Source organism: Nesoenas mayeri (assembly GCF_963082525.1).
Source record: "Nesoenas mayeri genome assembly, chromosome: 3".
Classification (NCBI taxonomy): domain Eukaryota; kingdom Metazoa; phylum Chordata; class Aves; order Columbiformes; family Columbidae; genus Nesoenas; species Nesoenas mayeri.
Genome location: NC_137544.1, coordinates 38,440,360 through 38,466,512, shown reverse-complemented (window position 1 = coordinate 38,466,512; position 26,153 = coordinate 38,440,360). Strand labels below are relative to the sequence as shown.

The following is a 26,153-nucleotide window of genomic DNA, read 5'->3' as shown; positions in this document are numbered from 1 at the left end:
AGGCTAATACTGCTGTTTATATTTCTCAATATAATTGCCTTTTATAAGACAGAATAATACTTATTCAGCTTTTGGTCTCTTGCTGCCTCTGTTTCTTTTTCTCTAATTATCTACCAGTGCGTGTTTCTATAATTGCTTATTCCTTATTAAGTGTAGAACTTTGTTTATACTGAATTGCACAGTGTTTTTTTCCAGCTCATTCTTAAGGCTAACACTGAATTCTTAAACTACCATCACAGTCTGTATCCCTGTTACTAAACTCACGGATGTCACAAAAATAAGAATATGGTGTTAGGAAATCTAGGGAAAATAAATTCTCTTATACTTAAACCAGACCTGGCAGATCCTCCTCAATGTTTTCTTCCATTTTGTTAGTGAAACACTAACTCCTCTGAACCTGGTTTTGAAACAGGTTGCTCTTCTGCTTTCTGGAAGTTACATCTGCTCCATGTTTTCTGAGTTCCTCTATGAGAACAAGACAAGCATACAAAAGACAAGCCAAGGGAGTTGTTACCTCAAGAATAGGGCAGAAAGTACATGGACATGGCTCAGTTTTGGCACCTTATCCAAAGAAATGTCCTCATGAAACCTGGTGGGCTGAGTTCTCAAGACGGATACCCAGGTGCCTCACCTTGGTTTTGTAGTGCTGCGCCTTAGCTAGTGAATGTACTTTAAGCCCGACCTTATTCTGTGAAAGCCTCTTCTGCTGTGCGTACAGCTGTGGCACTTTTTAAACTAGCATCCTGGTTGAGTCTCTGGATAACCAAGTTGGTTATATTCTTAGGTTGTAGTAATCAATCTCTCCCCTTACTGTCTTAATATTGCGCATTTTCCTCTTCATTCTGTGTCTTCAGCACTTTGCTCTGTTCCTTGCTCTCCCCAGTCCTCTCCTTCTTTAACAGTGTTATAGGGAGCAGTTCAAGGTACCTAGCCAGGGGAAGCCTGTATGAAAATACAAAAGCTTGGCTTGTTCAGTTATAAGGTGTACTTGTCTCCTTAATTCTTTAAAAATTGCTCCCCAACATGATAACGGATATGTATATATGTAATTATGTACATCAAGCACATGTTGCCTGTGTGAGAGAATGTGTGGTGTTTGGTCAGGTGCTTAAAATCAATAAACAGTTAACAGCTGTTAAAATAACAAAGCAAAGTTACTGGAGCCAAATTAGGATGTATCATTTCTATGTTATGAGAAGCTAATACTTTTGTAATTTTGAATAATACATTCTAACTTTTTCACCATATGGAAAGTTTTCTAAATTGCTTAAAATGAAGCCTGAGAGCAGCATGTAGATGATTTCTGTTTGTAGGGAAACTTGACTGTGCTGTGCACTCTGACATCAGTGGCTTCAAAACCAGTTGTGTATGTACATAATCCCCTAATCGGATAATCTGCAAGAGACACTTCCAAATGGCAGGCACAAATTTCATGTGACTTCTACCTTTCTGTAAAGTCTTTCCTGTTGCCTACCCATTGCTTTGATCTTAGCAGGCCATACTGCTGGCGCACTCTGACATTATTCTGAGTAGTGAGGCACAACCATCTTCTTTTATTTCTTGATACTCTTAACCACTTACTCAGAACTCAGCCACTCAGCTGGCCAGGCAGGTGTAGATCTCTGCCTTTCCCTGGCTGTCACACCTGCTGGTGCCCACCTAAGTAATATAGGAAAAGTGACACACTGAAAGCCTGTGGAGCTTAAGGTAATTAAGGTTATCTTATTTCTTTAGGTTATTCTGTTCTCAGAATATGATTTGGTGATGCAACCGAGCCAGTCTTAACTGAGGCAGTCTGTACTGAAAATAGCATTCCTGCTTTCCCTGCGTTCCTTCTGCTTCCCTTGTGCTGGCACTACTGCCAACTCATCCTATGGTGACCTAGTTTAGGATACTAATTTGGCAGAAAATTACTAATTTGTGGTCGTATTTTTTGCCAGCTTGGTTCCTAGGCTTGCTCAAGAGTGGAACAGGTGAGTGCCACGGTGTATGGAAGGAGGGGGAGCAAAAAGACTCCTTTCATCAGTAGTACACAGCAAGAAGTGTTTTAGAGAACAGAAGAGGAAACACTTGTTTCTTTGTTTGCAGGATTCGTAGCTCAACAGGTGGAAACTTTATGCTTTGATCTTCCTCGTCTGCATTGACAATTTATGTGAGATGCTGTTGAAATAAGTCTGGTTGATTTGGGATCTCTATAGAACTCTTTAATTATGTAGCTTTGTAGACGTGATGGCTTTAATGTGTTCCGTTGTGCAGAATAACTTTTTATTTCGCTTGGCATCAAACTTTTTCTGGAATAGACAAGTTATTTCAAAGTTTTATTTTCAGTACTCTTATTCATCTCTGCTTAGGCTTTTCTGTGGCATTCAGGAAAGCACCTGCACTCTTTTAACCTGGTTGAGATTGAGAATAAAATTATGCAAGTATATTTTTACACAGATATTTTGTTACAAACCAGCCAGTTATGTTCTCTCTTTTGTTAAGAAGTTTGTCCTAGATCAACTGAGACCCCTTTAAGTTGCTGCTGCATAAGTACATTAATTCTTTCAATTGTTTTCCCTATAGTGTAAGTTTTAAGTTTTGAGATATACAACACGATAGATCACCCAGGTGGAGGTAAAAGCCATGTAATTGAACTTCTTGTACTGGAATTACCATCTAGTTCTGATAAAATTAACATCTAATTGAAAATATGCATCTCAGAGATTTGGACAGAGAAAAGTAGGACTTAATGTCTTCATCTGCTGAGATTTCAGTGTTTTGTTTTGTTTTTAAAACTTCGTGTCTAAAGATGTTTCCTAGTCACTTAATTCACTAATTACCAAGCTACTTATGTTTACCTCACTTTAGATCTCTACTATTAGTTAGCAGCTCTTACTTTCCATGAATCAAGTAGAGCACGGAATTGTTGGTCTAGAAATATTATTCATGTATTAAAAATAGCATTTAACATTTCATAGGTCAATTCTGTCCTTAGTTTCCAGCTTACTTATTTTGAGGCCATGCTTTTTGACACACTTAAAAGTGGTGTCACAAAGGCTTCTGCCAGAAAGAGTTTTGTGACCTTTAATGCGCAGAGATTTGCTCCAAGCTTAGGTGCTGATTCTCATCCACAAATAGATGTCTTGCACTACCTTGTTAGTGTATAATATTCTGTGTACTAAAGATGATTAATTTGATCCACGCAAGTTCCATATGTGACCAGTTTACAATTAAATATTTTATGTGAGTGTACTTCCTTTTTAAATAAAAACATTTTAGTTACAAATGAAAAGTAATGACTTGCACTGATACTGTAGCTTGATATGGGAACTTTCTTGACAGTACTAGCTAAACAGTGCCTATCCCTTACTGTTTACCTCCTTTTAATTTTTTCTTTTAATCATTATTCTCTTTTTTTGCCCCATAAATAACAAAGTTCCTGGGTTCATAATGTGTCTCACCAGTGAGTTTACTGGCAAAGCTCAATAGGGTGGTATTTGCGGGAGAATCTTTAAGGAATATTTAAGCTAGTATTGCATGTGAAGGTTGTGTTGTAAAAACAACTTTCATCTTGTATTGACATATTCTGATCTGCTTTTATGAAGGCCTAAATACTACTTTTTGTTTGTTTTCTTTGTTTTATTTAGGGTGCAATTTTCTTGGAAGGAATAACAGTTAAATGTGTGACCCAGGTGACAACACAACCAAAGCTAGGAGGAATACAGCAAAAATGTCAGCAGTTCTGCGGATGGGAAGGGTATGAGAACATTTAGAGCCTGTGTATTTATACTGTCTAGAAATAAGTGTTACATTTCTAGTTTTGCAGAAGAAAACAGCTCATTTGAAAAATGAAATAAGGTGACTATGTTTGGATGGATTTTTTTAAAAGAAAAAGCAAGCCTCAGAAACTCTCAATAGTGAAACACGAGCGTCTTGCATTGTACTTTGAAATGGAATGATCAGCTGTTGGTACTAAGAAACGATAGTCTAGAACTGCTTTTCTACTGATATGACAAAATGTTTTCACATTAATTGTTGCTGTGCAAATTCCAGATGTAGTCTAGTCTAGGTAATTGTGTAAAACTTAGTGCGTGCTTAAACAATAGACATATTTATACAACTGCTGTTACCCTTTAGTCTTGAGGTATAATACTGATTTTTATAGCTAACTTGAATTTGTATCCAACATTAATGAGAACATTGGTTTTAATGTCTCCAGTTCTGAGCTCCTTTCGAAAGCTGATGATCCAGGGCGTTGCTCACAGTGCTTCCTACCTTGCTGATGCTTATAGTTCTTCTAGTCCTTGTAATTTTAAATTGAAATATCTCTTCCTCCAAATTTAAAACTTTGAAATTCTAGGTAATTTAGTGTTTTGTCATAAACAAATATCCTTGTTCTTATCAGATAGGCATTTAGTTCCTCTTGCAAAATACCTTATTGGAGATGTTCTAACTCATAGCTAACCTTGCTGCAAGTCTGGTACAAGTTGTAACTTCAGTGTAATGTAAAAAAATGTATTGCCTTGTGTGACTATCTATTGCAGAATATTAATACACATGGTTCTTTTATTTTTATATATATATATATATTTTTTTTTAGATCTGGATTCCCTGGAGCACAGCCTGTTTCCATGGACAAGCAAAATATTAAATTTTTGGAGCAGAAGCCATACAAAGTTAGCTGGAAAGCAGATGGAACTCGGTAAGTTCATTTTAACTGAAAAAGAAACACCCAGTAAATTGGGTAGACGGTTTGTATTTTCTCAGGAAAGTGAATTTGCTTGTACAAAGGACAAGGCATATTCTAACAACAAAGCTGACTCCAGAGATTTGTTGGTTTTTTTTTTTTTTTTTTTTTCTGTTTTGGTACCCAACATTTGCTCAAATTTGTGGCCAACTTTATTTTTAGCAGCTGTTCTGCAGACTTACTGTTAAATGTATGTACTTTTATTCTTCTCCATGACCCTTGCCTCTCTGTCTGCCAAGACTTGCCACCAAGGCCTTAGAATAATCTTTGATAAAAGTAAAGGTTTGTTAAGATAAAGAATTTGTTTAGAAAAGCTAAATTAAAACTTCTAGTTGATCCTTCAGAAGCTGGCTAGCATTAGCAATCTCATGTCTTTTTTATTCATACTGTGATCTGATCCTTTGTTCAGACTTGTAGTTCTGGTCACCCAAAGAGTCAGTAGTTTCATCTTCCCTTGCCAGTTCTCTTACATACATTGTTGGAGTGACTCTTTTTTTTATAACAGGATACAGTCTGATCGGATTGCTGTGTCAAACGTCTTCAGTGCTGTTATTTCTAGTTGGAAATGACTTCTTGTATTTAATTTCTCCAGTATTCTCATGTTAGCATTTCAAAGTAGGAGAAATGCCATACATCATCTATTACAGAATGGCAAAATACTTTTTTCTCTGATTTTAACTGGTTATAGATCGGTCTCAACTGCATGAAACTCAGTTTAAGCATGTGCACCTGGTGTCATTTGGTATCCTTTTGTTGCTTTGTCTTCTATGAAAAAGCCATGTCATACAGGACCTATTGCCTCTACGCCCAGAAGCTTGCATGAGGTATAGAAAGTTTTTGCTATTCACATGGAAATAAACTCCAAATGTTAGGTTCCCCATTTCCTTGTATTCTTGCAAAGAGTTACTGTGGCTCTTCAGACAAACAAATCTTTCTTGAGTAAAGTTCCAAGCCTCCAAAATCATACTTACTTTCGTAGGACTGAATATTTTTAATAGGTTGTTACATTTGTGAAATTACAACCATTTTCTTCAGGTTCTGGGATCCTTATCAGTGGGGATTGATACTCTAACCTTCAGTTTTTCTTTAGTATTTCTGGTTTCAAAACTAAAATCAAGAATCCCAGATATTAATGGAAATATTTTTAACCCATGCCACTCATAACATTCAGAGCACAATCTTCCTTTTTATTGTGAGTGCTATCTTGAGGTAATTAAAAATGTAATTTCTTACATCATAGTCAACATGTTCTTAGTAACAGGAAGAATTTAAATCGTGTGATCCATTTCATTAATTTCAATAGCTTGGTTTTTCTTTCTAAAAGGTATTCTTTACATACAGTAGTATTTAAGCAGTTGTAATCTGCGCTAAATGCAATGACTTTAGTTTTTATTCGCTTATGAATAAATTCTTACCCTTCTTTGACTTGATCAGAGAAAGTGCCATTACAATTAACGTACATGCGGTAAAAGGGGAACTGTTATGCTCATTTGTGCAAGGTGCTTTAGGCTAACAAGAGAGTTCAGTGTTCTACATGTGTATGAGTTAGAAGGCATCCGTTGTGTGGGTGAGATGTATGCATTCAAAAAGAGAAGGTAAGAATTTTTCTTTTCAGACTGGTGAAGTTAAAATACTGGTTTTGTCTATAGATAAAGGCAAAAGACGTTTTGTTTTAGCAGTGCAATAGAAAGAATTCTCCCTTCTGTATGCTGAGTTAACAAAGTTTTGATACTTAAATCAACAAATGGTGAAGGTAGTCTTCTAAAGTTTTTCCTTCATTCTTTGTTTTGTTAGGCTTGCTATCTTTAGCAGCAGAAAGGAGTATCTTAAATAATGAAAAGCCTGGAAAAAATGGGGAATTAGGTGTCTTACTGGAGTTGCCAAGTGGCTCCACATGGAGTCAGTCAGGACTCAGCACAATCCAGTCAGACTAAGCTGTCTCCTGTAATAAAGATCCTTCAGGTGTCTCTCATCTGTGGAGTTTGTTTTTCAAGGGTTTATAGCTTGAGCAGAGCACAGTGTGAAAATACACAGTAAGCTTGCACTCAGTATGGCAGCAAGGAATTACTGGGAATATTTGGCTTATTAGCATTGACTGGCTGTATGCACGAGCACTTGGATAACGTGGTGCAGGTGTTCTCGGGGTGCGAGGTTACAAAAACGTGGTGTTGGGAGGTCCAGGATTATTCTCGGAGGGGTATAGCGTATTCAAAAGCTGCTGAGCCTAAACAAGTAAGCTCAGCCAACTTACACTGACCGTGTGAAGAGCTAGATGAAGTCTTTGCACTTAGTATGCTTTTAATCCACATTCCAGATAGATTGTTGATTGACTTGACTCATAAAACTCTGAAAATATGTTTAGAAAGTATGAATGTCCTATACAGCTCAGATATCAAAAAAGGCAATCCTTGCCTTTTCCACAGGTCAGTCCTTCAGGAAGCCTTTGTTTTAGGGTTTGGTTTACACTAATATTTTAGTATGCATTAAAGACAGTTTACATAATTGCTTTGTATAATTTAAGCCTACTGCTTTGAGAAATAGTAACAGCAAAAAAAAATTCTGTTTTAAAAATAATTTATTTACAGAAGACCATTTGATATTAAATTAGGGAGATAATTGTTTCACCTGTAGTGTCTCTAGTGTGCGTTGCCACTGAACAATAATCTGTTCAAAACTGTGGGTCATTAGCTAATACATATTTGCATGTCTTATAACAAATACTACGATGCTGTAAAATTACAGTTAATGCTATTCTATAGGGTTGTAAGCTATTTTTTCACATTTCTTTTTCTGTGTGTATATGAAGAGTCTTTCTTTGTCATATGTTATTAATCTGGAAAATTAAAGTCTTATGGGATATTTTTATGTTTTTACTCAAATGTACAGGATGCAAGCATTCTGAATACTAGAATAATTATATAGAAAATAGTGCACCTGGGAGACCACCTTTTGTGAAAGAAATGAAAGTACACGTGTAGTTTCTTGTAGGAATTTTCAGTATTTTGAACATTCTGTCCTGTGTTTTTGGAGTTCTAGAATGGTGGTTAAACAGAATGGATAAAGAATTAAACTGAGAGAATGATATAGTTCTTTTAAATGTTCTCAGAAACATAATAGCTAGTAGCTGATTATGGAGATGCACAGACTGATAGGTACATTTAGAGAAGAAAATGGTGCTACAAAGATCCAGTGTTAATGAAAGTCAGCCGAAGGCATGTTGTGAAGGAGAGATTAAAGATGAAAACTGAGCTATTATTTGGACATTTAGACACTGTGCATGATAGCTACCCTAATCAACGATGAAAAATGACTCTGGCAGTTTTTACATTGGACATGCTTCTAATTATTTTGTTGTTCTCCAACAATCCGGACTCCATATGCAATTAAACAGATTTTCATTAATTATTCTGAATGCGTGTGTTGACAGGCGTGACCTTCCTGAGTTTAATATTAAGACATCAGTTAGTGGAGATCCATTTATGGATCCCCTGCTTGCTTTATCTGGAGATGAAACCGCTGTCATCAGATATCTCCAAAGCTATTCTGTTAAGTGTGGCTTAGATGCAGAAGTCTAGGGTTTGCCTATTACAGTATTATCTGCCTTGCATACTTTTTTGTTTTGTTTTGTTCTCTGTCTTTGCTTAAAAAAGTAATGCTGTTTCATCAACCTGATGGGACTTACAGAAAAGCACATCCTTAACTAATAACTTTGTATTATATTTTCTCACTTAAATAAAGCACTCTCATCTCAGTTAATAGCAATATTGTCTCAGTCAGAATTCTTAAATTTCACCGTTGTTAAATATCTGCATTTTATTCCTGCAGCAGTAGTTTCCTCTAGAGGTTTCGTGGCTGAAGCCTTTATTTGTAGATTGTCTTAACTAAGATGTAGTGTCAGTAATTTCATGGGGGACTTTAACTTTTCTCCAAAGGCATCTGCTATTCCTAGATTTCAACTGGAGCTGGACTTCCACCTGTCTGGTTTAAGAGCCATGTTGTTGTTGGGGTTTTTGTTGTTCAGTGGTAGAACAGTGCGTGTTTTCTTGCTTTTAAGAACTTGTTATATTTTTCTCCTCATATTTTTTTTAAATGAATTTCCCTAAATGAAAGAGCTTTATTTCTCATCTTGCATTGACTAAATAATGTGAAATTGATTAGTTATTTGACAAGGATACTGTAAATTATTTTGGGGAAATGTGCTGAAGCAGTATCTTACATGCTTTTGTAAATGTGTGGGTTCTGAGTCTGGTTTGGGTCAAAACTCATCCTCTCCCATTCTGGAGCCCTAAGTTGAGAATCTTTTGACTTGCCCTTGCTTAGTCTGTCCTGATTCACAGAGTTTGTGTCTCCACCATGGCCTTGCTCGTTTCCTGCCGTGTTTCCAGAGCCCTTGTTCCCTGAGCACCATGAGGTTTCCTTCTGCAAACTGTTCTTTCCAAAGGAAAATACAGTGTCAACAAGTGCTTCTGCCCTCCTGTTTCAAAGCACCTGTTTGTGTAAAGATGTGTACATTTGCATCTCAGGTTTAGGCAAATTACTTTAAATTAAAAGAGTTTTGAAGCTCAGTTAGCATTGCCTTTCTCTGGAAAAATGTTTCCTTTGTGTCAGCCATTTGTGTGTATGGAAATATTATATGCAACTCACAACATTTTGGGGAAAAACACCTCTAAAATCATATTGGTTTAAATTATTATTATTAAAAAAAAAATCACTTAAGCCTGCAGCTATTCTGACTGGTTTGGTGTCAGTTCCATCCTGTATACTTATTGGAACAGCTGTCACACCTCTGGTGTCTTAAAAATAATTTTAATGCTAATCTATTCTTAAAGCACAGAAATCCAAAAAGCAAATTCCCCACTACTAAAATCATGCCTTTTGGCTTTGTTGAGATGAAGTACACGCTGTATGTTTACAGTAGCTACAAGGTATGTACGGCTTTACAAATGGATCCAATTTTGTAGTGCTGTGTTTCCCAAGTAGTAGTTGCTATCTGAATAAGGTAATTGTAACAGTATGCTCAGGGCATACTGTATGACTCTCTGTTATCAATGTTGTACTGTAAAGTGATTAACCCAGGTGGTTAGCGGCTTGCTGTATCCCCTGACATGTCTCCCATTAATAGTGTTTGTAGCAGGTGTTTGTTCTAATGAGTGGAGCTGAATGTTCAGACAGGAGTGGGGTGGTAAAGTAATGAGACACCACTTCTTAAAAAAAGGCTGTTAGCACTAAGAATAATAAAAATCTTTAAAATGTCTGTGAAAGAATTCAAATTAATACAATCAAACAGGACAGGATTTTATGACGGTAAACTATGACCAGAACTAAATGCAAGCTATTAAGGGGTGTAAGTTATTTTCCTACATTTGTGTGAGCACCTATTTATTTTTCATATCTGTGCACATGCAGTTTTAGTAAAAATGAGTAAATACGATCATAATACTATGGCTGTTCAATTATGGTAAGGCAGCTATTTAAAAAAATACAGAACAGAAAGTTCTTGCCAAGGGCTATTATATTTGAAAGATATTCATGCAAATTTGATGGCTGATGGATACCTAAATGTGAACAAGTAGATACAGAATGTAAAGCAGCTCTCTCTGAATTGCTGCTAATTGTCTAAAAGGTGCTTGTAACAAAATAGTTAGGAACGTGTCTGCAGTTAGTTATTTTTTTAATGATTAGCAAATTACATTTTAGAAAAAAGGCCTTTTGCCTAAATAATTCTTATTTTGTTGGTATCATAATACAAAACAAAAATAGCAGCTACACTTGGCTGCATGGTAAAACTAGTGGCCAAATTTTTGGATTGTGTTTATTAATCAAATAATTTTTATTTATCCAAAGTATGTAAGTTACTATGTTATCTAACTTGTGATAGATTCCTAGGTTTCTTTAGTTTAGCTTTTTGTACAAATAGAAGAAAATGTCTTTTTGTGTTGTTTTGTTAAGGTCTTTAAAATTATTGGCAGTTGCAGCCTCTTCAGATATATATACATGACCATTACCTGGAGAAAGTCTACTGAGTGTCACTTAAGATAACTTTTCATGCTGTAAAAATGTAATGAAGATGAGGCAAAAGTTTCTCCCTGAATCTGCATGGCTAAACACTTTTTTCTTTCCCTGTTCTTTGATACTTTAGATGATGAAGTGAAGCTCACATGCATAGCTGAGAAATTGCAGATACTTAATATGAATAGTTACCCAAAAGTCATTCACAGCAAGAGTAACTTGTGAAAAAGTGATCATTGCTAAAGAACAGCTCTAAAAAAATTGAGAAAACTGAGAAACAGATTTTGTTTTAGAAATTAAGAGGTAAAAGATACTAGCCCAGAATTAGGTGGCAAAGAAGAAAAGTGATAGCCTGTCTGAAAAGGATTAAAGAAGAGGTAGTTGAATGGGTTCATAGACAAAACTATTATCCCTGAGAGACAGGAGGAGATTAGAGAGAAAGTTGGGATAATAACTAGAATGAAGGAGGACAGAGAAGATTGGAGACTAGTACTAAACCAATTAAAACCCAAAGCTATGCACTTGACAACTCATTATTAAGAATAAGAGACTGGCTTGTCATGAGCAGAGATGTAGAGAACGGAAAGTTTGTCTCCTGGAAGCAAAGGTATTAATCATAGAATCATTTTGTTTGGAAGAGACCCTCTTGATCATTGAGTCTAACTGTTAACCTAACACTGGCACTAAACCATGTCCCTAAGGCCCTCATCTATGCATCTTTTAAACACCTCCAGGGATGGTGATTCAGTCACTTCCTTGGGCAGCCTGTTTCAACACCTGACAACCCTTTCTGTGAAGAAATTTTCCTAATATTCAAGCTAAACATCTCCCTGGTGCAACTTGAGGCCATCTTCTCTTATGCTGTCACTTGCTACTCAGGAGAAGAGACCAACACCCTCCATGCTACAACCTCCTTTCAGGTAGCTGTAGACAGCTATAAGGTCTCCCCTCAGCCTCCTTTTCTCCATGCTGAACAGCCCCAGTTCCCTCAGCTGCTCCTCATCAGACTTGTGCTCCAGGCCCGTCATGAGCTTCATCACCCTTAATGTGGAGTTGAACTTGAAGGCGACTTGGTTGGGAATGAGAAAGAAGTCATAGATTGATGGTTTTTTTTTTTTTTTTTTAAATTATTATTTCTGACGTGACTAGATTCTCATGGATGTGGAATTTTATGCCCAGTATTGGAAAATGCTTGAAATGGAAGTTTACACAATTCGATAGTGTATTCTTTCCTAATTTAGAGGAGGGGGACAAAAATATAGAATGCTGAGATTTCATAGATGGCTTCAGAACTGGTGCTAACAGGGAAGTTTAGGGCTGTTAGTCACTGGAAAGCATTTGTGAGTAAAGATTCTTTCTGACTCTAGATGGCTAGCGGATAGGTGAATTGTTATATATTGTGTTTTTAGTGTCTTGTCATTTAGTCATGTTTAGGATTATACATGTTTACGGTCTTGGGGTCAGGAAGGAGTATTTGCCTCCTAATAATAGGATGGGGTGAAGAACCCACATGAGAATCATTTGGACACTTCTAAACCATTCCTTCTTTTCCTTTCCCTACTTCCTCTCTCCACTTATCTTAAGAAATAGACTTAAATATTTATCAGTTTTGCACCATTGGTTGGTAATACTGTGTATCCCTTTCTCTGTTGTTGGGACACATTTCTGTAGTCTGAAATTCTAAAGGACAGAATTATTCAGGAGCTTGGACATGTACTGAGCAGACTTTTCAGAACCAAATGGATATTTTTGTAGGAGTGACGGGTTTTGTGAACAACTGGGCTTTACTGAAGTGGTTTCATTCCAAGTTAAATGGGCTTTATTCAAAACATGTGCTTATGTAACTATCAGTAATGGACAAAGACTCGACTGTTGAGTGCTAATTATACCTTGTTCGTGTGCGTAGGATGGTTACTTTTCAGACACTTGTTATTATTTTCCTTGAATATCTCAAAGTAGTAGTTGCAAAGGTTTTTCTATTATTCCTGTGATATGATGAAAGTGGGATGGTATTTAAAGAGAAGACTTGGAACAAAAACCTTAGTTAAAAGGGTAAAGTGACTGCTGCCATTCCCTTATTCCTAACTCTGCAATGTTTTGTTGAATGTAACATTTTTAAGGTCTGGAAGGGGGGAAATGCAGTTTCTGTTTGCATGGTGTAGTCCCTCATGGTCTTTATCATGATTTTAACTAGTTCTTTAAGGGAAAACAAGGTCACCCATTTTTAAACTAGTTCTGTAGTTCTGTTTCTACAGTTGGAAGAACCTTCGTTTAGGATGAGTCTGGAATCCACTGATCTTTTTTCACTGAGTTTCTTTTGAATAATATACTTAATTGAAGGTAGCTTATATTTTGTCTGGAAATTTAAGTTGTAAAAGTTATTTCAGTGGTTGTAATAAAGCTTCCCCTGCCCACCCCCCCCCTTTCATCAAGGTTAAAAGCTGTAAATAGCTTTTATAGACTACAAATACTAATCCATTGTTAGGAAGCTATAGTTTAGCTTTTAAATGTGTAATGACAACATAAATGTCAACCTTCTGCAAAAGTATATAAAGATCATGTATATATGATTCTGGATTATGATGTATAAACTGCTTTTCTAGTGATAAGATGGGATGGGGAGGCAGGAATGATTTATTTTGAGACCAGAAAGCTGGGATGTAAGTCTTCGCTCACTCTACATCTTAATAACTATCCATTAGAGTTATGTTGGGCAGTGAATTTAGGATTACAAGCCTGATACCACCCTGTTTCCCACAGCATTAGGAGCCATCAATATTGTATGCTTGCATTTTTAATTGAGCATGCAAAAGTAAAACTTTGATAAATTGTGGTAATATTTAGGGCACTTTCAGCATATTTAGTGTGTCTCCTGTCTCAAGGTAAAGATGTTCCAGCCCACGTTGGAGAACCTCCAGGGCAAGGTGGTCTCGTCATCTCCACGCATTGATGTATTGTCAAAGGGCATGTTGTCCTTTTCTCTTTTTTACCTCTTGTACAGAGAATGAGAGCATGCTTAGACTTTCTGGCGATCTTGCAGCAGGAGAGGAGTTGTCAGATTTTGGTAGCCAGGTTCATGGGCGTCACCAGGTAACTCATTGGTTCTGTTTAACTGCATCGATGATGAACCAGGAGAGGTCTCTCTTGATTGAGAGACTCTAGGTCAATTGAGGCAGCACAGGGTGCCATAAGGTGCTAGGCTAATGTCTGGAACTATTTGGTATAAATATTGTTATTCCTAAGACCTTCCCATAAGGCAGTATTTTTAAAAGTAGAGATGTATATTACAGACCAGATGTGTTAGTTTCACAGCTGTTTGGCTTGGTTGAAATTGTTTTGTTTTGTTTTGTTTATCTTAATGTTGCATTTGGAGTGGATGGTTTGGGGTGCTTTTTGGGCAGTGGTGGTAGTGATGATGTATTTATGTATTTATTTATTAATAAGGTGCATCCAGATCACTTTGCTGCTTCTCCATCTCCTGAAGTCTGTTTTTAAATCCTTCAGTCAATATAGAGGAATGAATGAGTAGGTGTGACAGAACATGTCTCCTCAATCTGGATCCAAATTGACTGGAGTGGCTGAAGAAGACATTCTTACTCTAAGTTGTGGTTTCTCATATGTGCCTGCAACAGTGTCAGGGCTGAAAAGAAGAGGCAGAAGGAAGGTGGTTTTTTTTTTCTATCCCTTCCTTAAGTGGTTGAGGAGCACTGCTGATGTGATACCATAGAGTAGCTCTGTTTTGTGAAGCAGCAGGCTTGATGCTTCACAGTTCTGAAGCATTTGACAGCTCACAAAGTTTTATGGTCACAATTCTGAGCTCTTTGAAAAGTACTACTTAACTGATTATTCATATATAACTATTTGAATATTTGGACAGACTGTCTTCTAAGCAAGCTCTTTTGTTTATTTATAAATAGTTAATGCATTAAAATGCTTATTATGTAGCTTGTGCTATGAATACTAATCTTGGCGTCTTCAACTGTAGTCCTAAAATGTTCTAATTAGATCAAGATAAATGGTGTGCCTCTGAGTGTACCTGATGTTCAAGTGACAACTATCAGTGATTACTGGTTTGTTTATTTATTTTCCTTTCTACCAGATCACTTTGGATGGTGGAACTGTGTGTCCTGTGCTACTGATTCTCTCGGAGGGATTATGGGCACATCCATGAAGTGTAATGGCTTAATCTTATTCAGGGAAGAATGACATGCAGTATATGAAGTTTAACTATGCAAATACCTAGGGCAGCACTTTTCCTTGGAGCTGTGCTTCTAGTCTGTGAGCACAAGTGGCCGTTCCCTTCTGTGGCTTGTGCCTGGGATGTGCTCAGAAGTGACCCAGCACACATTCCGGTGTGAGTCACTTCAAAGTTAATGAGAGGTGTTACGGTTCTCTTGCTTGGGTAAAGGAGAAATAAAACTACTTGTCATCTGATGCTAAATTCATTTGTTTTTCTTTCTTATGCTGTTGTGTAACTCTGTGTTTTTGCTTTTATTTTCTATTGGTCCATTGCTTCAGGCATGAATTTCCCTCCAAGATGTCTTCAGACTAAAATTTGTGAAGGAGAGATGAAGTCAAACAAATTTAAGGAAGCCTGGAGCTCAATATCTGTAATAAATAATAATAATAAAATAAATTATAAGAAATTTAAATAGTTCAGTCAAGCTTGAGATATAATTTGTTCCATTAATCTTATAGCTTTAAAAAAAAAAAGTAATCAGAACGTTATACTGTACAGTTGTTTTCCAATAGAGTTCCTCCCTCTAATGTAGAAATGTACTTTAATATGTATTTGACTGCTTAGCATCATTAAAATTTGGGTGAAACAAAGAGAATGTAGTATTTAAAATAAATCTCTTAATATACAGATTCTATTATTGGGTCACATATTTTCTAGTTAGTTAACAATTCTTCTTTTGTTCCAGAAATGATATAATGCACTATAAGAACTCCTAAATATGTAGTAGTTGTGGATTAATTTACCCTTTGTTGTAGGTCAAATAATGATAACAAGATGACTTCAAATTTAACCCGTAACATTTAATATCCTTTTAGAAATAACGATACAAAACCCCCACAGCACTCTAACTTAATTAAAACCCTGGAAAGCAGTCAAGAAAAACACTGTGACTGGATAGTCTTTTTTAACCTTGCTAAATTCTTGGTTTTGCCAGCTCTGTTGAAGTGTTTCACATTCTAATAATACTTCAGATAGAAAAAGTAATTTTACATTAGTTTTGAATTTGCCATCTGTTAAGTTAATTAGGCATCTTTATCCTTGATTTATAAACCAGGAAAAACTAAAATTTGAACTCTGTCTGAACTATGATACTTTATTAGGAGAAACGGTAGCAGGTTCCACACTTCTTGAGCGTTTTTCCATGCTCCATAGTATTACTGTTATCTCCTTTATTCAAAAACTGACTCACCTACTAATGCTGGTGCACACAGTGTCCCAGGCGAGGGGATACCCATCAGTTGTATAATGATGCAACAGTAATTCTGTATTATGCACCATCCTATTAGTTGTGTAACCTAATGATTTATTTGCTGGAGTTTTTTTGACTGCAGATGCATTTCTGTGCTCTCACTGATTTCTAAAAAGTAGCTCCATGTCAACTTTTTCAGCTGACAGAGTTAATTTAAGAAGCTTGTAAGGTGGGCAGATGTGGTCGTATCTCTCCCTGTGATGTTTGTTACTGTAGTTTGGGACATTCTGAAGATTTCTGTAGTAAGTGTTGTCATCTGCAGATTCACTGCCTCCCTTTTGATGATTTCCAGGATCATAACACTCAGGAAAAAATCTTCCGTGGACCTTGGGTTGTCAAGGGGAGCAAATGAAAAGGGAAACTTGCATTCAGATTTGAAAGGAAAGTGGTGGCAGACAGTGATAATAGTAAGAATTTATTTTTGTGTGATATAGTGGTTGAGGAGACTGAGGAAGAGTAAAGATGATGGAGGCTGAATTTCTGTATAAGCTGTGGGGTATCTGTTATCCTACAGTGCTCAGTTGCACAAAGTGTAAATATGCAGGGAATACCACCTTAACAAATTTTGTGGAAATGAAGTTCTGTGGTCTCACATAAGCAGGATGAACTGATGAATAGCAATATCTCCAGTACCTGGAGATATTTAAAAGACTTGTAAATGTGGCGCATAGGGACATGGTTTAGTGGTGGACTTGGCAGTGTTAGGTTTTTGGTTGGACTTGATGATCTTAGACGCCTTTTCCCACCAAAACGATTCTATGAATATTGAAATGAAGCATAGCTCTTGCAGTGTGATATATGAGGTGATCAGTAAGACAATTATTTTTTTCCATACTAGCATCAAGTCACGGCAGTGATAGCTTGAGCAAGTGATTCAGAACGTGAAGCTGAATATTGGGAAACTTCTAATTTCTCAGGAAATTAGACATTGGCTTAGCAGATATGCGAGGATAATTTTCTGGACTGTAACATGAGCACTGGAAAGCACTCATTGTTTAGGAAAAATGCAAAATAGAATTGGAGGGATAACATTTTCATAATAGCTGAAAGATAAAAAAAGTGTTATGGAGTTCAGGTTTTCAAAAAATCACAACAGGTTTGTTAAGGTAAACTTCTGGGGTATTGCTGAATCTGCTGCAGATACCCAGCCTGATCAGAGCTGTCACTATGAGCACGCACACTTTAACACCTAATGCAAGCTGAGTGTCTAAATCTCCATTGGTGTAATATGACTTTAGCCAACACAGTTATTGAAGCCTTGGGAACTATTAATTTCACCCTAAAGTAGACACCTTACAATTATGAAATTAATCAGAAGCTGCATTGTACTTACTTTTGAGGGTAGAGAATTGATGGAGAATTTTCACTAGTGACAAATCCAGATGCTTCTGAAAATAAATGGGGATACATGAGATAACATTTGCTTACTAAACAGCAGCCTGGGAACACCATATTTTAATATGCAGGAAAAAAAAAATCTTGATTGTAGAGGATAAGTTTGGGTCATTTATAAAAAGACTTAGCTTTAAATTTAGAATATTATGATTGTAGTGAGAGGTAAAAATAGATCAATATTGTGCTGTTCTCTCTTTCTAAAATGACAGATTCGAATAAGTCGAGGGAAGTAGTTAATGGAATCAGAAGGAGTGAGGAACAGAGTCTTCAGTATAAATGAGGAATGGCATTTCTTGTGAGTTCAACCATTTTGGTAGGAGTTGAGTTTGTTTAGCACATAAAGGCAAGATATTTTTTTTTGACACAAGACTAGCGGTAGATCTCAAGCTTCTGGACTTTGACAACATTTTGGTTTATTGTAGAGACTGAGGCTAATGAAGATTGCTAGAATGGTAAGATAGGTAAAGAATGGATTGAAAGAAAATGGCAGTGGATGGTTTCAGAAGAAAATATATCAAAAGTCACAAGTGGAGAACCTGAATATTAATTTTATATTGTCATTAAGAATTTTGAAACAGAAACCGACTATGTTTGACAAACAAATGAGGGAGACAAGCCACTGATTTCACTGAGGAGCAGAATAATTAAACTGTAAGTCTATTTAGTTGTAGAAAATGCAAGGTCATGAATAAGAAATATTGGAGCTGGAGGCTGTTAATTGGAAATGAATGTCAGTCAGAATCTAAGGGTTATTTTTGATTTAAAATACTATGCAGACTGTTGATAGCAGAATTTAACTTAGAAGTATGTGAGAGAAATATGAAGTATATACTCAGGTGTGAAGGTATATGAAGATATATTCAGAGCAGGTTAACTTCCAAAGGCCTGTGTGTGTGTTTTTAAAAAAATTTATTTACTATTTGGGTTATCAGTTCAAATAGATAATTCTACAGCTGCCTGTCTGTAGCTGTATTTCTTGATGGCTGATACTCTATGCACTTGTGCAAATGAAAACACCGGGTACAAGTTTGAAAATGGTATTTGTGTCAGAGCTGTCAAGTGTTCCGATTAAAAAGACATTGGTTTCCTTTTGTTCACACACTGAAAATAATATTATGAGTCTTCACATAACTTAATATGTTAGTGTCCCTGTATCCAGGCTTTGTCATCCTTCAGGAGACAGAGTTCGAAGCAGCGACTATTGCCAACAGCAACTAACAGAAGAGAAGAAACCAAGCTGAGCCTGCCCCATGTATCGGGACTTTGAGTGTGTTGCTCCATCTGCCACAGGCCGGATTCAAACTCATCTAATTTAAACTGTTACTCTAGATCCAGCACAGTCTGGATTCAGGCCAGGACATGGCACCGCAGCAGCTTAGTGACACAGATAGATGGTCTCCTACCGTCAGCGGATGGAGGGCAGTCATTAATTTTCATTCTACTGGCCCTTTCTCCAGCGTGTGATGCGCCTGGCCAGGAGTCGATGCCGTCTTGCCGGGGGGGAGCAGCAGGGTCCAAAGCAAAGTGCTAAAGCGGCTTGACCTCATCCTAGGTGGTCGATCATGGGTGGTGACACGCTCATGATTTTGAAGTGTTGCCAATCATAAAAGGAAATTAAGAAATTGAGAATGATATCTGCAACAGGATTTTGTTGTCGCCTCTACATCAGCGAACATATTAGTGATGCTAATTGCTATTCTGAGTTGGGCAATGCTTATTTGTGTGGGAGGGCAGCGCTTTCACAAGACTGAATTCTAGGCTGTGTAATGAACTCCCCTGGGAATGGAGAGCTGCCGTGTATTTTGCGCTGAGAGTTGATGATGGAATTTCTTATATTTTACATTTTTTAATGTGATAATACAGACAGAAGCATATTTAAAAAGGAAACAAAAAGCGACAACGGCAATACTGTGTCGAAATAAATAATCTTCTTTGATATAACCCATCTAAAGAAATACTCTGAGGCAAAGAAAGCTCCTACAGGAGCTGAATTTTTAATCTTCCTTTAAAAAAATATTTCTAATCCATTTGCTACTTGCATATTTTTTTCAGAAAATTAATTTTGTGTTGAACTCAAACCCAGAAGATGTGGTCTAAAAGTTTGATGAAATTGTGCTGTATTTTTTATTACACTTAAGGTTTTAAAACTCCTGTAAAGTACAAAATTAACCTATGTAACCTTATTGCTAGGATAGTTGCTGGGATTTTGGCTGAGGGGAATAAGTTAAAGGCAGGTAAAGCACATAATAAAATCGAATTTAGTAGCAAAACTTCTGTGAACTTCTAGGAGATCAGTTTGTCAATAAATGTATGTTGGCAAAGACTGTGCTGAATGAGAGGTGCCGGGTCGGGGAGTACTTTCAAACCCAGTTTTGTGGGTCCTAATGAGCTGGGAAAGAGGACAGAGGCCACATGCTCTGGTGGGTGTAGAACTGGATTTGGAGCTTGCAAGACACAGTTCTGTTCTTGTTCCTGGCTCCGAATGACTGTAGGTTGAGGGAGACCAAGTAATTTGCCTTATTTTGCCTTAAACAATATTGTCCTAAAACATACGTTCAAATTTAATGGTGAAAATACTAAACGTCCACATGAAGGAGAAACTTCAGTTTTTATCCTATCATTTTCAATGTAGCTGAGGCCAGCTTCAGAATTGTGTAAAAAAAACCAACCAACCATCCAACCAACCAAAAACCTCCCAAAACTGCCCAAAATCACAAACAACCCTTCTCCCCCACCCCCAACAAAACCAACTAAACATGGAAGTTTAATAAAATCATTCTTCTAGCATCTGTTTTGGACCCAACTGATAAGGATATGTGCGGAAGCAACTAAGCCTTTGAAACAGTTGCCTTTATTTGGGTGTGCTAAAAATAATTGATTTCTGACGAGAAAACTTTTCAAGATTATATTTGGTGGTTGACATTTTTTAAAGTGTAAAGATTAAAGTTATTAATACTGTGGCAGGTGATTTGGAGATCTGCTTGTCTAATGCCAGGAGCTGTAACTCTTTGATAATGAAATTTTCATCCTGTTTCCTGAATTATCATGTTAATACTAATGTCCAATTAGAATTAATAAGAGACCTTGCCTCAGGACCAGAAGTGAATGAAAAGTAGCTTCTAATGAAACTTTAGATTTTAACATTTCTATGACCAGATATTTTATCTGCTTGTGAGATTAATCTGTGTGGACACTGTGACCCTTTTTTCTTCAACTCGCTGGTCAGAACTTTTGTTGCAATGGGAACTGGCAGGTTGGTAGTGGCTGGGTTGGTGGTTTGGAGAGATGATGTTTGTCGCTCAAACCTGATTCTTCCTTTTTGTGTATAGGTGAATGAGCAGTTCTGTGATTGCTTTTATTGCTGCTCCACTCTTGCTCTTTTATTCCCTTGTCTTGTTTTAAATTCAGATTGAGCCATCTGATATGGGACCATGTCATCTTGTGTCCTTGCACAGAATCTAATACAATGCGGCTTGTCTACTAATTGGAGCTTTTGAGTGCTCACACAATAGAGATAATAAGTAATAAATGTACAGCTGTAATAGCAAGCAGTGTTCACAGTGTACGATACAGTGAATGACAGTCAAGCTCCTATGTGCTGTTTTAGATCCTATTGAATGTGTTTGAGAAATCATCGTTCTTCTTTCTTTGCCTATGTGGTGTTGTCCAGAAGTGCTTTCTCTAGTCTGGGGTAAGTGCTTGTGCTGCTAATATCTTAATTAACTTCTTAAAATATAACTGATAAGTTCACATCCAAGTAATATTCATAAATGTACTGATCAGCAGTCTACAAGATTTCTTCAAGAAAGCTTGAAGTGTCATGTGGAGAAGAGATAACGCTTCATGTTAAGCACATAACTTATGCTTTTTGAGTAAAATGAGCAAACAAACAAAAGAAACCCCACCCAGTGAGCCAATCAAACCCGCTCGTTAATTAAGGTTTCACCAAAACCTTGGCATGGTTGCACATCTCTTTAGCTTCTTGCACATTTTGAATTATCAGCTACTCATAGAACACTTCTGGATATCAGTCCATCCCTGAAGAAATTGGCAATAGTTAGAATTTTGACAAATTCTGTTGTTTAGATCACATTCAGAGTTTTTTTTTTTCTCTAGTTTATTAAACTGAAGGGTGGAGGTGTTTTCAGGCTTTCAGCTTAAAAAACACAAACAAACAAAACCCTTTTAAAAGAGACATATTTGGGTCAGTCTAACATCTTTCTTATGCAGAGAACTTGTTCAGCTTCTAAGTTAGTTAGTTAGTTAGTTAGGTCACTTTTTGTCCTGAGACCAACTTTTTTGTCTTCAAAGTAAGCACATGCTCTTTCTCAGTAGCTCTCTGAGGTAAGATGTAATTGTAATTCCTGGTGATGTTTGATTGGAAGTTTTTGCATGCAGTTTTAAGACCCACTGTTGTCCCTGTCATTTAGAATTTGTGGTATAAACAGGCGACAGTGACAAATTTTAAGGAGAGAGAAATCATGGGAGAAGTGATGTAATGTTAGTGCTGTGGCTTGAAAGAGAAGGAATCTAATGACTAGTGGATAGGTGGACTGTCCAGCTACCAACTCTTCAGAAAATTTCCATAGATTTTGTTTTGAGTGAAAGATCTAGAGAAGGTGGTAGTGGTTTCTTGGAGCATTAGATGCTGTTTTGTCATTGAAACAAGTTACAGTGAAAGCATAGACTTCAAACAGCATTGAATGTGGATGTGCAGAGATGGACAATTAGGCTTACTTATAAAATTGAAAGTATATAGTGCACATTTTTTTTCTGTTACACGGTTCTTCCCTCCTCATGGTTTCTTTAATTTTTGAGAAGAAATGCTTTCAGTAGTACAACTGCAGGTGTGGTGCTGTGCTCTTGTGGTCAGATCTCCTGATTTATGGAGGCAGGATCTGTGCAAACAGCAGGGCAAGCTGCCTGTGTGGACCATTTGCCCGCAGGGTTTCTGGGGGATGCTTCCTGCTTTGTTGTGACAGCAGAGATCCTGTGAGCATTACTTGCAAGAGGAAAGGTTAGTTTTAGAAAAGAGTACTGATAGCTTGTAGTTTCTTTATAACCAGGGCTTCCCAAGGAGAGATGGATGAATTATGAAAAGTACTGGTTTGTGGTTTCCCCCCACCCCCAATGCATATGTTCAAAGACTTCTAAAAGTATGAAAAGTTCTTTGCTGAACTTTGTCTTCAAAATGTGCTTGCTTGCTTTCAAAATATTCTGGTGTGGATGGTGAAACTCCTATAATCTTTCAGTTTTAGTCAAGTATTTCCCTATTTTGTACTGTCAAAGAAACTGCACTGCAATCCAAACGAATTAGTTGCTGTGGGAAGATCTGTCCCTTCCCTATTTGTATCAAAGGCTATATGAGAACATTAAATGTTGTGAACTTTTACAGCCATTGAACTATCTTGAATTGGTAATGCTCCTATTTTCTTCTTTTATTTGGTTTCTGTGATTTTCACTTTTCTCAGTAGAACTTCTATAATAACAGTTGTGCTTTCGGCACGTCTGTGTGCAAGGTGAAATGAAAGGATCAGTGAAAGAAAGCTCAGCTTAGGGTCACGCTATCAGTTTTGGTCTAGACTACCAACATGGTTAGTTATGGCATGATCAGGCATAAGTTCAATTACAGCAGCTCAGGTGGTAATTAGTAAAGCTGACTTAACTCAGGTTTGACAGGAACATGGAACTTGGCCTGACTTTTGAGTCTTCATGTCAGCTTTGTTTTTCATATGCTTATTTTTTGCATTATTATTTTGCATTTTATTAGGCCATGGTGGTTCCTGTCTGATAATTCGGTCGCATCTTGATAACTATATTGTTCTTTTCACTGGGCTTACTAAGTGCAATCACATCATGTTGATTCCAAAAAAAAGTACTTTTCCTGGTCTTTTTTGCTTTGCCCACCTTCCGAGCCTGACAACAGTTTCTCTTCCTTTACTGTGTCAGATTCAAAATGCCAGTCTTCACTTTCAGCTGCTTGTGATAAATGCTCAGCACCTTTATTACTTCTCATTCACTGCCAAGATGTGGACTTGTCATCTGGCTTTTGACACTAGTTTCTGCTGAAATGTCTCCAGTTTCTGTTCTGCAGTCAGGTGTGCTCTCCTAGGCTGCTGCAAACCTTTGTCTGTGTAGCTGCCTTGTTATTCTTCCCGAAACTCTGCGTTAGTTCTCTTGTTGCAAAGATCAAACAAAACTTTACAGAGGTAAGTCAGGTGTGTTACAGCTGTCAGGCTGTTTAGCATCTCTTGTGTTTTTTAGCTTTTTTACTTTTTTTTTTTTTTCCTTTCTACTTGCTCACTCTTTTTTTGTGTATAGAGGATGTTACTTCTGTAGAGCAGTCTCCTGTGGGCTTAGCACAGAGAGGTCTAAACTGATGACTTGGTCTCTCAAGTACTGTCATAATGTAAAGAAATTTTTAGTAAATTCAGATATCTGCAACTGAACCAAACTCACAGTTTGCTGGTGACAGTGTAGTAGCTTTGAGGTTTTCATTGTGTGTAATGTGAGAGCGATGTACCTTGGCTAAATTTATCAGTTTTAATGAAAAGTGGCTCAATAGTTGGCTGGGACCTTGCAATACTGCGATGTTAGATAACCAGCGATAGATAGGAAAGGTGTTTCTTTTGAATGAAACTCTGCAGATTTATACCAGGCAAAGTTCTAGTCAACTTAAGAAAGGGAAAACTTGAGTAAAAGATCTTTTAGCTGAATCTAACTGAATTAGCCACATGTGTTTCTTACAGCATTAAAACCTCTCTTATTTTTAATAGATTTCCACGCGTCATTTTGTCTGGACACAGCAACGTTCTTTTATATCTGTATCATCTATATCATCTATATATCTAATCTATATCATCTATATATCTATATCATCTGTATCTATTCTGAACTTCCCTCTTTGAAATATTTTCTTTGTGATAATTGCATTGAACTAAATAAACTGCTTTTCTGATGCTATAGGTTTAAATTTTTAACTGTAGAAAGTTCCAGCTACCATGCTTTTTTTGTAATGCCTGTCATGCTTGCTCTTTTTTAGTGCTTAAAATAAATTGATCTAGTAGAGATTTAGAGGATATGCCTTTAAATATAATATCTTAACATTGCCTTTGCAGGTACATGATGCTGATTGATGGCAAGAATGAAGTTTATATGGTTGATAGAGACAACTCGATTTTTCATGTATCTAACCTGGAATTTCCGTTTCGTAAAGACCTTCGCACACATCTAACAAACACTCTTCTGGATGGGGTAAGGAGGATACTGTATAATTATTGTAAGAATTTCAGTGCTGTTTGCTTTTGTTTAGACACAGGGCCAAGTTTCTAGGCCTGGATCAGTGAATCATGGGATTTCAGGAGTAATATAGATTCAGTTGCTGGTTGAATGTGGGGATTATGCTTCATAAGTCATTTCTTATCTATGGAATAGCAATGATGACTGCTCTGGGGGGAGCTGTTTGTCTTTGAAATAAATCAAAGTATTGAGGTGACATACTCTAAATATGAGAAAACGCTCAAACAGAATCTAAAGGAATAATGCAGACCCTGATCTCTTGTTACAGCTTGTATTTTGATACTGTAAACATAGTAAATTCAACCCAGTTAATGCAAATATTTCTAAAACTTGATAAAATTTTCATAACCTTTTGATAGACTTTTGTGAATTGATATCTTTGCTTCCGTCACTTTTATTTTCAGCTCATCCGAATTATCAACTGTGATTTAGAAGTGGTTTTGTTACATTTGTTTATGACTAAAACATTTCTAACTTGTCATGCTAATTTAAATTATGTAAACTTGGTAATGAACTTTGTAAGCTAGTTCTAAAACAAAGTGTCAAACATCTGTATTTCTTGATAGAAGGCTGGCCTGGAGTATTCTTGGTAAACTTTTTGGAACAGTAGCCTCAAGAAGAGATTATTCCTTTCTTGACCTTCCTATTTCAGATGAACAAAACAACTTCATTAGCTCTTATCCTAAATATCTATCCTTGTAAATGAATGCGGTTTCTTATCATGTTGCAGTAGAATTGCAGGCCCTTTACATCGCTGTCACTCTGGCTTGCTGAAGTACTGAATATCTCAGATGATGTTCCAGTTTAGTCTTCTGAGGCCTAATGCACCTTTCCGATACGGGAGACCATGTTGTCATTGTTGACTTCCTTTCCTTTCTCAGGCCTTTGCTGTCATTATCCTTCTTGAAATGTCACTTCTGTCAATGATCTGTCGTACTGAATACACATTTACATGTGAGGCATGTGTAAATCGAATCTGTGAGGATAATTATTGCAAGGAACAATGTACTGTCTCAAGGACAGAGGAGCAGATAATGGAATATTTTCCACCACCTCTGCTTCACTGAAAAATTGAGAGCATAATGCAAGAAGAGCCGTGCTGTCAGCTCGAAAGTGGCTGCACGAGCTGTCAAGTCTGGTAGGAGCCTCTTCAGCTTCTTAATGACGTACATAATAATATTCTTAATGACATACATTACGTTCCATACCGTTGAGATAAAAAGCCTGGGTCT

The 26,153-nt window shown here is 36.9% G+C and overlaps 1 protein-coding gene across 4 annotated transcripts in view; it reads left to right on the top strand.

Moving 5' to 3' along the window:
* RNGTT (RNA guanylyltransferase and 5'-phosphatase) overlaps window positions 1-26,153 on the top strand; it is a 183,020-nt gene that overhangs the window by 25,181 nt on the left and 131,686 nt on the right. For all 4 annotated transcript variants that reach the window (XM_080341800.1, XM_080341803.1, XM_080341802.1 and 1 more), the window contains 3 exons: window positions 3,630-3,739; window positions 4,583-4,684; window positions 24,741-24,876. In XM_080341800.1, coding sequence (XP_080197926.1) covers window positions 3,630-3,739; window positions 4,583-4,684; window positions 24,741-24,876 — 348 coding nt within the window. The remainder of the gene's footprint in view (window positions 1-3,629; window positions 3,740-4,582; window positions 4,685-24,740; window positions 24,877-26,153) is intronic.